Consider the following 18,195-nt stretch of genomic DNA (forward strand, 5'->3'; position numbering starts at 1 on the left):
TTATGTTAGGTTTAAGATGTAGTTCTCATGGTTACTTTTCATACAGTTTTTAGCACTAGCTGTGTTTAAAAACACCAATTTCCAACCCTAAGGATTTGCATTCCTTTGTTTTAGGTCCTGCTCAAAGATGGCAGGCAGCTTTTGCCTTAAAGGACAAACAACAGAAAATTCTGTAGTTCTCTGGTATGAGTTTATTTCCCATCTTCCATGCTGTAGTGAAATACATATAAATACCAAATGAACCCAGTCTGTTCTTTCACTAGAGTGTTTTGGAAAGAATGGTTTGCTATCCAATACAATGTTAGTGCTAGATTTATGTATATTATAGCCTGAATGTCACAATTCCTCATTTTTTTGTGAAGTAGAGACTTATTTAAGAGCATTGTGAGCAATGAAAAGTTAGTCTTCACCTCTTCACCATTAGAATTGGTTATCTGAAATGTCTTGCATGTGACCCAGTGAGATGTGCCCCAGTGTCTCTTTTTTATTTTAGGGTCCTGCAATACCATGCTACAGTTCCAGGCCAACCTCTTATATTTGGTTTAGCAACACATCCAGCTGATAAGGCATATAGGAAGTAACATGGTTTCCAGGATGGCATATAAAGAATGCCTGCTGCTTCAGGCTTTATTGTGGCCTGAGTATGCATTTAAGTAAACATACATTGGTGCACCTGGCACTAGAGGGCAGAGTACACCAGTCTTACAGGAGAAGCTGCCTTCCTCTAGAAGTTGTAGGCATATAAGAAAGCACATTTGATACACCTGAATTGGCAACACTGACATTGCCAGTGACCGGTACTATCGTAATTAATTCCGCAGACCCAGAATGCAGATTCAGCAGGCACAAAACCAAAGGGCAAATGGGCTGTCTGAGTCTGGCATTCCTGTATTTCAGCTTCAGACAGAAGGATCTGGTACGCTCATTGGACTTAATAATACAGATCTGGGGAATTTAGAAGGGAGGGGGGTGGGGTAAGGGTAAAAGCATTATGTTTATTTGTAGCAGCTCTGTTGTATCATTTTCTATTGCAGTGCATTAGTGCAGTGTTAAATAAAATCTGCTTATTTAAAATCCTTTTAAATAGTGTTTAAATATTTCCTGCTGATACAATCTGCTAAAGTAGTTATCCTTGCTGCAGATTTCAGTTAACCTTGTCGCAGATATTAAGCCTGAAGCTACACAGACTTTTAGGGACCTTGATTATAGAGCAAAACCTAATGGTGTCATTATAAAACCACAGCTGGACAGGCTTCTGGAGTCCTTGTCCTTTGATCAGATTTGGGTAACACAGCAAGCCAGGAGAGAACTCACGCTAACCCTGCTGGAATTGCTGAGCTCTCAGGTTGTTTGAGTACCGCTTTCTAAAAATTAAAATGCAACACAAATTATAAAATGAGAGTGATTGGTACCTCCCAGTCTTCTGTGTGTACCAACGCAAACTGGAGCAAATAGCTTCTCCAGAGCTAATAGCTGTAGAACAGGGAGAGTCTTTTTTTTTCTCCTTTCCCTTCTGGCAGCATAGGAAATATTTTGGCTCTGGGCTCTGTTTTTTAAACAAAGAGAAGAAAAACATTGATTTCCAGGCTTGTCTAAATTCCATGACAAGAATTAAAACCACTAAAAAATGTAAAACTCCCAGATTATTTTATCCTGTGATCTTACTTCAAAATTAGTTGTCAGAATTAGGCACAGAGAGGCTTCTAGATCTTTATTTTCTCCTTCACAGATATTGAGATTGGTCAGCAGACTTAAAGATGCCAAGATCTCTTCAAAAGACAATGTATACTGAGGAGGACAGATTTAAATCAAGTGTTCATTGAGTTCAATTTGTAAAATTTAAATATGGCCTTTTTTTGTCCTTTTTTTTTCCTTTTTTTTTCAAGCAGCAGAGCTTACTGTCCACACATTATCATTTTGGAGGTTTTCTGGAGTCATGTGGGTTTGCAGGTCTTCTCCAAGACATCCCTACTGCAGTTAGGTAGCAGCAAATTCTTATTTTGCCACTTTCTGAGATCAGTTTGTTCTAAAGTTGCCTGTGTTAACCTCTCTTGGGCAAACTGGCCCAATCTTGTGCATCTTGTCTACCTTCCTCTGGGATTTCTGAAGGGCATAGTCTGTTCCTCTGCATTTTGTCTTTCATCAGTGAGAACTTCATATAGGACCCTATCAAGTGATACAGTTTCTCTTTGGTCACGTGGTGACCACTATTTGCTACTAAAAATTGAGAGGTGTCCTTAGATTTATAAGAACTAGAATATGCTTTCTTGGCCATGTTGTGCTTATAGCCTGAAAAACTTTTTGTGGGATCTTATTTTCAGCAGTATGTCTGGTAATTGTGGTTTGCCTGAGGCTAGGAAGGCAAAGTGGTGGCTTCTGTTCTGGTTTTAATTTTGCTGATAGAAGAGATGCATAAGCTTATAGTTTCAGTTAAGATTTCATTCAATCACACTTTTGTTAAGTGCTTTAGAAAATATCAGAAACTGTGCAAGTTTTTATGTTCAGCTTATAAATCATATGTTTATAGATAAAGGAAAGCATCCTTCCCTGACATTTTTTTTGCCAGGATTATTTTGAAATGCTTGGTAAATGATTTATGCTTAGTTTCAGGTAATGCTGGCCTCATGTAAATAAAGATATGACACCTCTTGCGCAGATGTACTAAGGCCAAACCTGCTGCTTCTGTTTGAATCTCTTGATATCCATTCATAAGGATATACCTCACTTATCTCTTAACTTAATAGGCTTGGAAAGAGTAGGGCAGCCTTTTTGATGTTGCAAGCTGCATAATGAAGCCTCTCTCTGAGATTTTCCTTATGCCCTGTAAAATACACTCATATTTGTCCTTACTCATTTAGGACCATTTGGTCTTCTGAACTGCCAAACACTTGATGTATATTTAATTTAAGATAGATACTTTTTTCCATGCTGCTATTACAAATTGTGTTGGTTTGTCAGCTGTGATAATTATTCCTACTGAGCAGTGCATGCATTCCTGTTTGGCTTGCACTAGAAGCAGAGCCTTCTTTCTACACCCAATATGTCCCAACCTTCCTTTAACACTAGTGGAATATTAATAAATGGTGGCAATGTATGGGCTGGTAACAGCACAGTAGTGCTTCTGGAGGGTTCCCAATTGGGGGCTCCCCTTTGCCTTGGTTTTACTGAATGCATGGCCACGAGGGTATTGACTCATTAACCATTACTTAAATATTTTCAGCATTTTATTGATTGAAAAAATATGAGACAAATTTATGAAAAGCAGAATCTTTGATGTTTGCATATGTTTCAGACTTGTTATTTCAATAAATCTGAGCAAATTTGTTACAACTTGCATTTCTAAAATGCTTCACCAATTAATGTCTTTTTCTGTTACTGTAAGTCCAGACCTTTCTGAGTATTTTTCATCTTTCACAAGTCTCGTCTTGTGTGTGAACAACACAAACCTAAGTGTTACAAGGCCATAAAGTAGTTGAGTATAAGTTTGATATTAAAAATATTTGATAGTTTGTTTGATTGGAGGAAGATTCCTGTATTTTCAAATTCTGTTTCCCTGTCCTCCTAAGTTATGTGGAAACATATGCAAGGCATAAGTCATGTCACAAAAAGCATGAAAGGCATTCTAGGATACTTCCTTTCCTGTTGAATCACTGCCAGAAATGTAACCTAGGTTTCTGCACTGATTGCCTAAATTGTTTACATAAAGCTTAATAGCTTTTTTGTCAGTACTGAACTCCATCATGCTTTCCACTAGTCTTCCATGAAATATTTTATTTTTATGATGATCTATTTCTGATTTGAAGCATGTTACATAAATTGTAGTTGGACTTTGAAAGCTGCAGGGGAGTTATCTTCTTTCTTTCTTTCTTTCTTTCTTTCTTTCTTTCTTTCTTTCTTTCTTTCTTTCTTTCTTTCTTTCTTTCTTTCTTTCTTTCTTTCTTTCTTTCTTTCCCATGGTTTTTATTATATAGAGTGATGCATTAAAGTGATGTGTTACAAGTAAATTAACTAGTGCATGGGAAAAAATATTTAAGTGAACATAAAACTAAACATGTAAGGAGAACATCATATTATTTGCTTTAAATGAAGCTTAGACTCATGGTCTCAAGATGAATGGAAAAGTGGATGATAAACATCATTATTGGTTCTGTGGTGGCTGCTTTGGATATAACATGTTCCTTTATTACAGAGGCACATTCAAGTCACATTTACAGTATGCATATCTTGATTTCTTTTTTTGCATGTCTGGGTATGTTTATCACTACATGCAAATAAGCATCTGGATTTCTAAATTAAGAATGGTGCGGTTCAATCATTTTGGTGAGGACTGGTGCTGCACGAAATCTGCACATGTAAAAGAATAAGCGATCAGGTGGGAAAGAGTGAATTTTTACACTGATGATAATATACTGCCTGTGTTCTGTATCTGGAAATATATCATTGGTAATTTCTAATTCTAATCTGTGATTTAATTAATTCAATCAATAAGTTTCTATGGTCTTTCCATGATCATATGTGGTTTCCATCAACAGAGGTGCATAAATATATAAAATTTTATACAAATATCTTGGGGGAGACTTATATTTTTATAAATTAGAGTTGGAATCAGTGCAGAATAGATAGTAGGGACAGCTAAAACAGCTCTGCCAACAGTTGAAAGCTTTCTTGTTAGGACAGTGGGTGGATAGCTTTGCCTCCCCTCTGTTAGTCAGTGGAAAAGATTATTCAGAGGTGACTAGAGAATCTGGCTCATTAAAAGCTTCTGGGTCCTCATTGCTTACCTTTCCAGGATCATTGGCTAGACTGGGTGAGTTCATACAAAGGACCTATAAGTGGTGAAAATTTCCACAGTCTATTCTAGGAGAAATGTAGAAAATGAAGGAAATTATCAGTAGTGGAAAGTAACCCATGTTGGTACAGTATGTCAATAGCTTCCTTTTCAAAGTTGAATTTCATACTGTCTTCAGCTTCAGAGCTATTTATGATCACTTTATTTTAATATTGTTAGTCATTTGTTTTCTGATCAAGGAACAATAATTTAATCCAATTGACAAGAATGTTCACATGTTCTCATGAGCTGATGTGCTAGCCTTTTCATCAGCTTAAGGATAAGAATGCTCTCCTACATACCAAAATAATTGTGGTGCTTTTTACTATTCTTAAAAGTTAGGGCAAAAGTATTATTTTTGTTTCAACTAATATGTTTTGAATTTTTGAGATAATGGCTCTTGGGATTTAATACCACTGTTATAATGTCACATAACAATTTTTAAGCTGTTAAATTGTACTGGGAATTAAAATACATGCATAATTGAAGTCTTTCTCCTAAATTTGCAGGCAGAGATAAAGTCCATAGAAAGCCAGTCCAGGAAAACTCAAAATAGTGAGGTACACTGAAGAATGCAAAAGGTTAAATAAATAAATAAATAAATATTACCAGAAAAAGAGAGGTACAAGTGTTAGCTTAACTATGAAAAGAACTTGCATGGCGGAGATTGAGGCAGAATAAACAAACAGTGGTTAGAACTAGAACATAATTTAAAATATTTGCACACAGGACAAAGGAAAATCCAGGGAACTAAGTTCGAAACAGTTCAGAGAAATTACAAGATGATTTCTTCCACCAAAGAGCCTGTCCCTACTGATGCTTCTTTGGGAGCTACACTAATCCACACTTTAGTGCTCTAGCCAGAGAACCAAAAAATATAAAGCAACTAGACTAAAATAATTCCTTGTTCCTACACCTTATCACCAGGTAACAGAGTGCTGCTTAGAGGTAGAACTGCTGTGGGGGAAAGCCACAGGCTCTGCAAAATCTGTGGCCTTTGTGTGCTATCATATAAATTGTGGTCATAACAGGTATTAGTTTACAGGCTTCATCAGAGAAGCTGAGGACATGAATGGGTGTAAAGATTACTCCTCCAGGAGATCCAACTAGAGGAGCAGTATATCGTGTTAACTATGAAGCATAAGGAAGTTTCAGTTGCAAGTTCTGTGTTCTCTTTGTAAGTTAGGTAGAGGGCTTCCATTTACTCTGGCACCTTCTGAAAGCACTGCCATTTAACATCTGTGTCTTACAGTCATGTCCCTGAGTATCACAAGAAAATTCAGAAAGATGACACCAGATGTAACATAAAGCAGATACATTCCCAACAATGGCTACTAACATATACAGTGTCTGTTGCTTTTCTGCAAGAAAGAAAAAGTAGTGATTATAAAATCTAAACAGTCTAGCTGGGAAAAAAAAAAAAGCATTCTGGAGCAGTGGGACTGAAAAATATACTATGTTCTGCATACACGAGATTGGAGGGGGCAGAGTGTTGGGGTGAAATACGAAAGCCTCTTAAGGGTTTGCCACTTCTGAATTATGCATCTCACTCTCACTAGTAGGCGTAAATGCATAATTCTAATCTGTTCTTATTACTTATTTATAACATGCAGTAGAATGTAAATTCTATGCTTCCTTTGTAGAAGCTTAACATGTCAGTTAAGGTATGCAGATATTTCAGGGAGCCTACATAGACAACTTCCTTGGCATAGCACACTGTTGCCAATTAAAGGGCATAAACTTCAAACAATAAATTAAACTAGCTCTCCCCCCACCATTTACAGGAGGAATATAGACAGGATGTAAGAAATCAGGGAGAGGATCAACAGATAATAAGAAGAGCATTCATCTTGAAATAAACTACTCTGCATTATTATTATTTATGATAGTTACTGTTATTAATAAAGTACATGTGGGATAGAGAAAAAGCCTACAACAACCGCTGAATTTATGAGACTGGGGACAGATGCATGCTTTTTCTTTTATATCACTGGCACTGATCGATTTGTATTTTTCCCTGATGATGGTTTATGCCATTATAACTGTTTGGTGGCTCCTTACTGTTGAGTTATGGTTGCAAAGCACTTCACAAACGAGAACAAGCCTCTGAACATTATATCCTAATCTGTGCATCCTATAGATACACCATAATACAGAGCAGCTGACTGTACCACCTGTGATCTGTGTACCCACAAACATGATTTATTCTGGTAATCCTAGTTTAATGCATCACATCAGATTGTGGCAGTTATGTTATCTGATGACATTACTGACACTACATGACATAACTGGGTAGTGCAACATGTCAAGTTGAAAAAAACTTTGGGCTTTTCAGGGTTTGTTTTTTTTTTTTTTTTTCTGTGTGTATTTTGAAAGGAAATATAAAGCAAGTAAGCTTTAAAAAAAGAAAAAAAAGGGGAAAAAGAAATCCCAATAATTTTCCCCAATGACATGTTGACCCTATTAATGACTCAACAGCTGGGGTTGATTGTTCCAGTAAGGACAGAGGAGAGCAGGTAGAAGTACAGTATATTTTACTATGCTGCTAATTCTGTGGCCAGCTGAAAACTAGCTCAGTTTTTGTAGTCTTGCAACAGATTTAACTTGCTATAAATTGTCTTGTTTAGGAATGGTGCTCAGAAGCTGAGTCCTCCCACTATCCTTGTTCCAGCACTACAGTAATGTTTTAGCAAAACCCTTTATTCTCTGGCTATAATTCAGATATACAGAGCTGTTCTGTTCCTGGGAAGGTGATAGTATCTCTTCTACAGAAACTCTTAAATCACATGATGCCTTGCCTGGATGGTGAGAGTTGTTCTCTAATCATCTTGCATGCCTGGTACTATATGAAATGGTGGAACAAGTTACCCATAATGGATGTAAAATGCATATATAGCTAAATAAAGTTCATAACCTATAACCACTAATCTGTAACATCTAGTTGTTAGCAGTTCAAACAGCCATTGTCATATTTTTCTTGTTTGGATTTCAATTTCTAGTTTGCGTGTGCTGTCTCCAGTTTCTGCTTGCTTGATGAATTTTATTTTGTTGAATATTTTGTTGATTAAAACAATTGTTTGGGGCTGAAAATGGTATTTTGTGATTTAGTATGCATATTCAGTTTTAATAAGTAAAAATCTACTAGTAAAATGGTTTACTTTTTGTGAAAGAAAATATTACTTTTGGAAATTAATTTCTTTCCTCCCATCCCTCTTTTTCATTGCTTAGGCAGAAAAACTTAAAATAAAATACAGTGTTGAAGAGTTCTAAGTAGTCTCAGATACAGAGAGAGAAGTATAGAAATCTTGCAGGACTCTGTTCTACAGATTTGCAAATTACAGTGATGCTTATAAAAATAATTCTAAAACCATGAAGTTGATATTTAATGTCTCTCCCCCAAAATTTGATTTATAAAGATAAACCTGAATCTTCTTGTCAGCAGTAGATGTTCCATGATTTTTGGTTGGATGAGTTTTTCTGAAAATTCCACTTTCTAAATTTATTGGATGCCCTTTTTTCCCCTGTATTATCGAAAGGGAGTTCATGGGAACACAGGGTCCTAATTGGTTTTCTATGTAGCACTTACTGTCTTATATACCTGTATGGTGTGTCATCTTCTTTGTTTCCTTTTCTCAGGTTGTTTTTTCAGCCTCTCTTCCTAAGAGAGTGTTTGTAAGCCTGTCCTTTCTTACTGCCATTTTCCAGACAGTCTTTATTTCTGCAATCTCTAATATATGCTATTCCAGATGAGACTGCACTATTGATTTATATAAAATGGATAACAATAGTTGCTGTATTACTTACCATATATTCTTATATAACTTAATATCTTAGTGGCTTCTCTTACCACAGCTGCACATTCATATGTGTTCTTCAGTGGGTTGTAAAAGTGGCAGTCAGGCACTTCCTTTGACCTGATACAATTAACTCAACACCAAATGTAAGGCGGATCTGAATTTTGTTTCTTCCACTGTAGCAAGATCAGAATTACTTGGGAATACAGGATGTACTTCTGTTAGTGAGCCAAGGGGTTCTTGGTCATACTAATGTGAATCCAGAATAGTTCCAGTTTTATAGCAGTAGGTATCTGAGATTCAAATTTGCAACATAGTTACCCAGTGCAAATATATTTTCCAGTTGTGAATATAAAGCTGAAGTAATATAGAGGTAAAATGTTCAAAACGCTTCCCCCCCACCCTTTTCACTTTTCTGGGCTTGACATTGACTGAGATATCATGGGTTTTATGATGTATACTAACAACTCCCCTCTATTTAAGCTGATAGCAATACAGTGACTGGATTGGAAGCATTCATGAATGGAAATTTTCAGTTAAATCTTAAAATAGGGCTGCGTCATGCCATATGATGTGCAAAGAAATTACAAAGAGAGAAATAAAACTAAGGTAGTGATACTGGTATGACCACAGTTACTTCTCTTCATGTGCCTGGTAAAAATTAATGTGCTCTGTCCTTTTTCTGCTTCCTCCCCCACTGACCTTCAACCTCACCTTATTTGTCCAGCTGTTACAATTGAAGTAAGCTAGGGAGGCAATGCACAGTTTTAATTCTAGTAAACAAAGGTGTTACTTGGAAGTTCATTAGGTTCATTTGATGCTGAATGTTTGCACTGACGGGCTATGTGTTGTTTTGGCAGCAAGAGAAGCCTTTAAAAAATCTCCCAAAACACCTCTGTATTTTTCTGACGGTGACTAATGATGGGGGGCCAGGGGAACACTTTAGGGATGTTAGAGGAAGGAGGGTTCCAAGGAGCTTCACACATGCACCATGACTCTTCTGTGATCAGTGACATGAGATGTTTTTAGAGTCACACAAGGAATCAGGTAGATTAATTGGTGGTAAAGTATTAAGAGAAGTTTAAATGTCCTTCTCTGATGTTTCCCTTCAACTTTTTCTAAACAATGTGGTTTGTGGCACTCCACATGATTTGATTTTTCTTCAGCTGAGCACCTTCAGGATTTCAAGCTAGCGTGTCCTAACTGGAGGACAAGAACAGCCTGGAAGATGTACCTATAGTAGCTATGTCAGGGACACGGCTTTAAAATAAGACCAGAATTCTTGTATTCAAACTTTGGCAATGGGAAATGAATAATATGCATGTTTAATTAAAAAGGTGTGTAACTTGCTAGGGTAAGGTTAAAACAGTTTTACAAAGAAAAAAAAAAGGAAAAATGAAACACAATAATCAGGAATGGATGCTAGTGTGGCCTTGTGAATTGGCCAGGATGAAACATAACATTTGAGGGATGAATTTGCGCTCAGAGAAGTACAAGAGTTTGGGCTGATAAATGGCAGAAAGGTTTTATGTGCAACGGTTAAGGGCTGTAAGAGCACAACCAAGAGACACTGTTACTAAATGTGAGAACAAATAGACTTTATCATCTTTGCTGTTAAAACATAATTATATTTAAAAGCCTTAAAGTACTTTGGAGCTACCACTTTTCCAAAGCAGAGCTGTAGGTCTACCACGTGCATGTAGTATCTTCCTTAATTGTTTGAAATCATTGCAAACTGAAATGATTAAAGATCCTTTTGTTTCGCATTTGCGCCAAAGGGTTTTTCTTCTTGAATATAACTTTTTTACACAGTCCAACACATGACTGTCATGTTTTTGGTGCTCTCGTATGATATATGGTTTTGTCCTATGCTCTTTAATTCCTCAGCTGGGGCCTGAAAGTTGTACCTTTCCTGAGCTCTTCTAAAGCATATACATCTCAGATGGAGTTAGGATTTACTCCTTTATGGGTAATTTGGAAAACCAGTGATATTTACTGCTGAGCAAATAGCTTCTAAAACACATCAGTGTTTGTTGGCCAGCTAGAAGCAAAGTTGTTTCGTCCATGTGCCATTGTGTCAAAGTCTTTGCTGGTTAGAGAGCAGAACAGCTTATGGTGCTTCCTGAAAATAATTATTTGTGACCCTGAGTTTATTTGTCTCTATTTCTTGCCTTTGTTTTTAGTGGCTTCACAAAATTCTTTTAATTCTCACTCTGGAACATTCTTAATTATTAATTGATATCCAGCAGAATTTGCTGTTATTTTGCAGATAGTTGTTTTCTTCAATTAATGGGCCAGTTCCACATGTGAAAGGCCATTCATTGCTAGCTTATACAATTAGGTACATGAGCACACTGTTTTCTTGGGCTTGATTGGGTTGCCTGAAGTACACAAGTTGTGTCATTTGTGACGTCCTGGGTTTTCTGAAATATTTTAAAGGGACTGATGAGTATGACATGGGGTACACAGAGTTCTGTGAAAAAGATGTAGCATTAGTGTAATACCTTCCCAGAGAAGGTTGTACATTGGTGATGGTTCTTCAAAAGTCAGTATAATTAAGTGATTGGTGCTTTACAAATACAGAAAGCAGGATATACTGTACTAAAAGCTATATATGAGTTGTTACTTGCTTTCAGAAAATGGTGGAAGGGAAAGAATTGCTAATGATGTCTGATGAAGCAAGCCTGATAATATGATCTTGGCACTTACTTTATGAATTTGATTTTTTTTTTTTAGTAGTGCATAAAAATCAGATGGGGACATCATTGTATTTGGTGATGCAGATTTATAGTCCCAAAGAGTTTACCTTCTAATTAAATATTAAGTTACTGTGAGTTAATTTAACAAACTATGAGAAAGAACATGAGAGAACAGAATAAGGATGTGAGTAATGAGCCAAAGTAGTCATACAGTCTAGCTACATAAACAATGTGGTGATTGGAATTCTTTGGAAGTTTTTCATCTTCATACTGTCTCAGCAGGTTTTCTTTGTTGTGGTGCTAACAATCCCTTGCTACAGTGCTGCTGTATTATTTTCCTTTGAATATAGCAATGGGATAGCTATTGTCTCAATTATTTTCCTGAGAGAAACTGTGTGGGGCTCCTTACGCAAATCACGTTTCAACAGAGCAGTCACCAAGACAGGACATTGCCATTTCTGGTCCTTACAATAGCTGCCTGAAACCACGGAGAGTGGAAGTAGGGTGGAAAGGGGGAGGAAAGAAGGGTATGTGACTCTCTTGCTGTAAACCTGAATACAGAATACCTCATGTTACAGTTAAATTAAAACATTGTAGACATTACTGCTGTGTTATTTTTGAACTGTGATGTACTCTGACATCTTGATGGTAAAGCTCATGTTTTGAATCCAGTTCTTAAATCTCTAATTTCAGGGTTGTTTTTTTTTTTTACTCTACTAACTACATTTTCTACTCTATCTTAGTACGTCTCAAATTCCATGCTAAAAGTAGCACTGTAGTGTTGCATATTATCTTTCAATGACTACCCATTAAATTTGATCAAAGCAAAGTGAGTGTTCTTATTGACCATGCAAACAGGGTCATTCTTTATTCTTTCTGTCTCATGCATTGATTGTGCTATCAGGACTTATGCTGGTGGTTATTAGAAACTGGATACATACCAACCACTATAGTTAGATTTACCATGATATTTAAGATAGTTGCCTTGGTTAGTGTGGGAAGTTCCACATATACCACACATATAATAAACGTAGTGGTATGCAAATGTCAATTTTAATGACAGCCACTATAGTTAGCAATTCTCATGCTGACATATGAGTTAGAAAAGAATTTAGTTTGTTTGTATTGCCTCTGAGGTCAAAGAAATGAAAAGGCAGGTTGATCCCTTTTCTCCCTGCCCTTTCTCCTCCCCCCACCCCCGCCTTTTTCTTTGGGGAAAGTAAGTAATGGTTTAAAAACATATATGTGGATTTTATTTTAGTTTTCTTCTTTTGTTCTGTTTTTGACATGAAAAATGCAGAATTATTTTTCTGGCTACCTGCTACCTTAATAGGATGATTTGAGGGAATCCCATACCCCCAAGAAAGTCTCTTTTTTCTTTGCCCTTTGGTGCTTTTTGCCCTTCTGAGTCCAGAAACGAGTACAAGACCAAATCCTGAATTTAGGTTTTTCTCAATAAACCTCTATACTTTTTAAGTTTAGCTTTGTTTTGGTAAGAAAGAAGTGATTTAAGAAAGTAGTTGTTGGAAAATTGCAATAAGAAGCATTTTATTTTAAAGTAACACAGGGGACTGGATTTGTGGAACACACGGGAATATAACCTGATCAAGCAAATGTGTAGGAAAAAAATTTCAGCTTTTGCTCTGAGTTAAAAAGAAAATAGTTGTCTGCTTATTGGGTTCATTTTGTAAATTGAGATCAATGAAATTCTTCCAGCAACAGCATGAAATCAATTGCAAAATAACATATAATTCATGCCCTATATTGTAAATTATAGTTTGTTTGACATTAATCACTGAGTTTTCCATGCACTGGGGTGCATTTTCTTGTAACGCATTTCTGGATAATGCTTGTGGATCCATTTCTAATGTGTTTGAGAGTGATCTGTTTTTCATGACCACAATTGCCTACACTTGATCTTATGCAAATCATGCAATCAAGCAAATGGAAAACAAGGCGTTGTTGCTAGAGGGCCTTGACAAACAGTGGCTTTGTGGTTTTAAGAACCTCCTCCCTCCTCATTCAGATTCATGTTTGTATCTGTAGTTGTTTGAATCCATTGATCCATTATGAAACACTTTGAACTTTAAATAGGAAAATACTTGCCAAATCAGATTGTGACAAGTAATTGCATCAATAGTGATGTAATATGATTTTTATTGTACAGTTTGTCAGTTTCTGGTTCTAACCTTTTAGAAATACTACCAACACTATATTTGTGGACTCATCCAAACCTTGATGAAGTCTGTGGAGAGATTTTCATTAACTGCAAAGCTCATGCTTTGAGTGACATTCCTAAGTCACTGATTTCTGTGTTTTCTTCTCCTGCTCCCACTAACATTTTTATTTTTAGCCTTTATCCCACCTAAATCTTTTAGATTCCATTGAAACTTTCTATTCAGCATTTATTAGTCAAAATATGTTGGCATTATTAAATCAAGATGAGGAACAAAAATTTCCTTTGATCCTGGTGACATTTTTCTTTTTTCCATATTTTATCTTTCTACTCTTTTTTTTAACCTCTCCTCTCCTCCCCTCCCCTCTCAGTATGCTTATCAGTTGATCCTAAAGGATCTTGCTGCTCATATGTTCTGTGTTTCCATTCCTTGTTATTCTTGTTCTTTTAAACTTTGCATGTTTCCCTGTCGTGTCTTTTCACTTTTTCCATTCCAGGCACTGAGACACACATAGTAACTTATAGTCACTTGTTTTTTTCAGGGAGAGAAATAAAACATTTTTCCATCTTTCATTCTCTTCATCCTTGACAAAGTTCTTTCCTCTTCAAATTTAACTAGGTATTTCCAGAAACTCTTATGCATGCAAGTAGTCTCATCAGCTATAGTGTGCATCAAATCAGAGTTTCAGTACTAGCTACCTTTTTAAAAAAAAGCAGTTCCTTGATGAGGAATTTTCCTTAAAGGAGAGAAAAATACTCCTCTCCAACCCCCATCCCAAATCTGTGTACGAGGAAAACAGTGATCCAACATAAACAAATGGAAAAGGAGAAATCCACTTTTTCTTTTTCTCTTTTCCCTTCCCTCATGTTATATTCACTCTGCTAAGTGAAGCCCTGCAATACAGCTTCAACTTAGAAGAATGTGTATTCACTGTATACAAGGATATGAATTAAATAGGTGCTATGGATTGCTTTCAGCTGTTTATTTTAGGATTGCTAAAAGTAAAATCCTTCTGGTCACTTGTTTGCCCACTCAGAAAATGGAGTATCTGATACTTGTCTCACAGACTTCCATCTCCATCTGTACTTTTTGTGGCTTCTCTGATGGCAGCTGCAAGGAACAAGTGATCCAGGGAGGTATACACTAATGAATGCAATACAGTTGGTACAGTATGTGGAGTTTACTTTCTCTGCTTGCTGACCCAGCTTGAGCACCTGCTCTGGAGTGTGCTTTCCCCCTCTCACCCACATAAGCACTGCTTAACCCTGGTAGAATCAGCCCCATTATGTTGATTAAACATGTCACTGTTTTACAGGCATTCACTTGATGATTTTTTTTTTTTTTTTTTTTTTTTTAGTTATGGCTTTTTTTTTAACTCACACTTTGCCATGTGCTCCATAGAACACTACCACTGAGTGATAATGCATTTTCAGTAAAAATGCACAAGTTTATTCTCTCCTCACACAGAGTAAATCAGAAGGAATTCCATTCTGGCAGGGACTGGAGACATTGTATGAGGGAAAAACTTATGACAAAAAAGTTGGGTCTACAACATTTCTGCTTTCATGATGTCTTTGTCATCCAGTTGCAATTTTTAAATTTGTACTCACAAATATTTTTGTACAGAATAATAGTTTGTTACTATTTAGTTCTGAAAACACTAGCATTTGTTATGTCTTGCAAAAACCCAGAACTTTTCTGGCGTACTAAAAATGTGTATTTATAACATAAGCATTTTACTTCTTTAGCTTGCACTGTTGCCAAAACCTCAATTGTCAATTCCTTGTTAAAGGATTTGCTCATTAAAATCTGTGATTTGTATTGTAATAAAAAAAAATGAAAAATATTAGAAAACTATGTCTGCATTACTGTCCTACTATAATTTTTCTGACAAACATTCCTTTTTTGGTATAGGGAAGAACATATGAAGCTAAAGATCTTTTAGAATATTTACTCAGTAAAGATGCTACATTTTATTCACTGTTTTCTGCAGTAATTGAAACTCAAGATACCTTCATAATAAATAACCATTTAACAGTTGTTTTGCTCTAGCATTAGACAGCTTGTCTTTACTGAAATATATTTTACAAAGGTTTGGCATTCATGCAGCTGAAGACAAACAAGCAAAGAGAGAACAGACCAGTATGAGTGGTGGTAACAATGAGCTTCCTTTGTGTTCATGCTTATAGTGAAATCTGCATGGAGTCAATCATTGTATGTGTTGATGCTTGACATTCATGTATCATACAGCACATTTTAAAAAAAATATAATCTGGCTGTGTTAATGAACCTGTACTTGTTTTTCCATTAATTTGATTTGATTTGATTTAATCATCTTAAAGGTGTTCATTTGGCACAGTAGCAAATTGATATAGTGTGTAACACCTAAGAGGCTACCATCTTTGTTTTGTTTGGGCCGTGTATGTTCTAGTGTAAATGTACTGTACAATGGGGTCATCTCAACCAAAGCGCACCCTGTAGACCTATTAGTAGTCAAAATTTGCAGTTATTTGATATTAAACAACCAGCACCTATTCACTCCTCTGAGACAAATCTGAAACATTTAAGAGGTACAGGTCCCCCCTCCACTTGATTTTCTGAATTCACTACCTTCTGAAAATTACAGAAAAACAAGGTAAAATTAATATACAAAGTAAATTCATATTCCTTTTTTACCCTAGATTTGGCAGTTTTTACGCCACACCAGTTTCTGCTCACTGCATGTACGCTTGCTGGCTGTACAAACAGTTCCCAGGTCACCTTGTTTACAGCACAGCTGCCACCATCTCATGTAGATGCCCCAGTCCTGACGGTTTTGGATTCTAGAACGATATATGTACAGTAAGTAAGGATTTCTTCTTTCCTGACAACACAATAGTGCATCAGTTTATTCAAGAATTCCAGTGAGTTCAATCAGGGGAAGGGTTTGTGACATAAAATTAAATTTATTATGATTAAATGCATAGAAGTGATTAGTTTAGTGGTTCTGTGAACCTTCTGATTATCACTTGCCAACTTAATTTCCATTTTGTCTTTACGCAATCAGTATAACCTACATATGGGCATAGCCTCTGCAAACTTCAGTGCAGGAAATGTTCTGGTGATATGCCCATTTTGTAGCCCCTGCTTTGTGTGTTACTGTAATCGTTTGAATACAAGTACTGCATTAGAGGTATGTCTTAGAGTTATTTTTATGGTTGCAAAACTATGTTTTCAAATTCTTAAAATAAACCCTACAAAGTCCCCCAAACAAAGCCTTACATTTTTCAGTACAGTCTGAATCTTTGCTGGTCTTAATCATATTTTGCTTTTATTTGCAGATGGAAAGAACCAGTAGAAGTAAATGGAATCCTAGATCGCTATATAATTTATATTGCCAGCAATGAGCAGAATTTTACAGAGTGGAATGTAATCTATAACAGCACAGAACTTTTTCGGGATTTTACTATTCAGCAGCTTTTTCCGGGTACTGAATACCTCATAAAGCTAGCTGTAAGTTTTAAAGATGTGTAGTAGAGGTGTTAAATGGTGAAAATGATTCTGAATTTGTTAACATCTTAAATACTTAATGGTTCATGTGTCCACTTTGTTTAACCTCTTCTTTCTGAAACAAAGGTAGATGAACCATCCTGAACAACAGTAGGTGTTTTGTTTCAAAACAGGCCCTCAAAAAATGTGTATGTAATCTAAATAAAAATTTTCTTCAAGGATAAGTTGGATGATAACAAAAAGAAAATTGACCAGAAATATATGAAAGACTTAGAAAATGTCTTATGCCCCCAGCTTACAAGAAAATGTTGAATGTATATGAAAATGTTAAGCTTTCCTATTTTGTACCATGTTAATTTGCTCTTTCTTCAGAAAATGTTTATGTAGAAGGAAATAGCAGAGAGGAAAAGAGTTCCGTGTAAAGTAGCAGTTTGTTTATTCAAAACATTTTAAAAGACCTTGGTGTTTTCATTGCATTTCTTTATCATTGGTTTTATTTTGTGATGAAAGAGAACAGCTTCAGCTCACTAACAAACCTGAAAATATGTGGATAAAAGCATGGGATTGTCCCTTGTTTTAAGCACACTGTTCATTTTATAACAATACCTATATAAGGATATTTGCTTTGATAAATGCCATAGAAAAATATTCTGCTCTTGATTATGAATAAATTTACATTTATGTAGACTGGGTATGCATTCATTTTTTCTTAACATGCTCTTGAATGTTCTAAATATTATACCACAAAAAATAAACTACCTTCAGGTAATGATAAGGATCTGACTTGAACTTGAAAAAGCAAGGATATTCAGTCTAATTAAAGCTTAGATTCATGTTGAAATTAATTCATTTGTGCCTCGATACTTCAGCATAGTAAATTGTATAGCATATAAAATAGCACCATGTCCAAAACTAAGGCAGTACTTCAACAAATATTTTATGCCTTTATAAGCAAGTGGGACTATCAAAAGAATTTGTGCTGTCCTTCACTACGCCACAGCTCTTCTCTGCTCCTGCCCAGCTCCTGTGCATGGGGGTGCAAGGAGAAAGGATCAGGAGAGAATTAACAGCTAGGATCTGGAGAGCAACTGGGACTGCTTTTTTTTGTGGCTCTGTCTTGGGATGTGGTTAAAATAAAGAAGTGTTGTATGGATTTTGTTTTTACTTCATTAACGTGTATAGCTTTTCTAGAAGTTACTGAATACATT

The 18,195-nt window shown here is 36.0% G+C and overlaps 1 protein-coding gene across 1 annotated transcript in view; it reads left to right on the forward strand.

The window, feature by feature from the left end:
• Positions 1–18,195, forward strand: part of USH2A (usherin) — a 392,565-nt gene that overhangs the window by 182,069 nt on the left and 192,301 nt on the right. The window contains exons 32-33 of the mRNA XM_075042640.1: positions 16,180–16,339; positions 16,819–16,990. Of these exons, the coding sequence (XP_074898741.1) occupies positions 16,180–16,339; positions 16,819–16,990 (332 nt within the window). The remainder of the gene's footprint in view (positions 1–16,179; positions 16,340–16,818; positions 16,991–18,195) is intronic.

This window comes from Buteo buteo, chromosome 12 (genome assembly GCF_964188355.1).
Source record: "Buteo buteo chromosome 12, bButBut1.hap1.1, whole genome shotgun sequence".
Classification (NCBI taxonomy): Eukaryota; Metazoa; Chordata; class Aves; order Accipitriformes; family Accipitridae; genus Buteo; species Buteo buteo.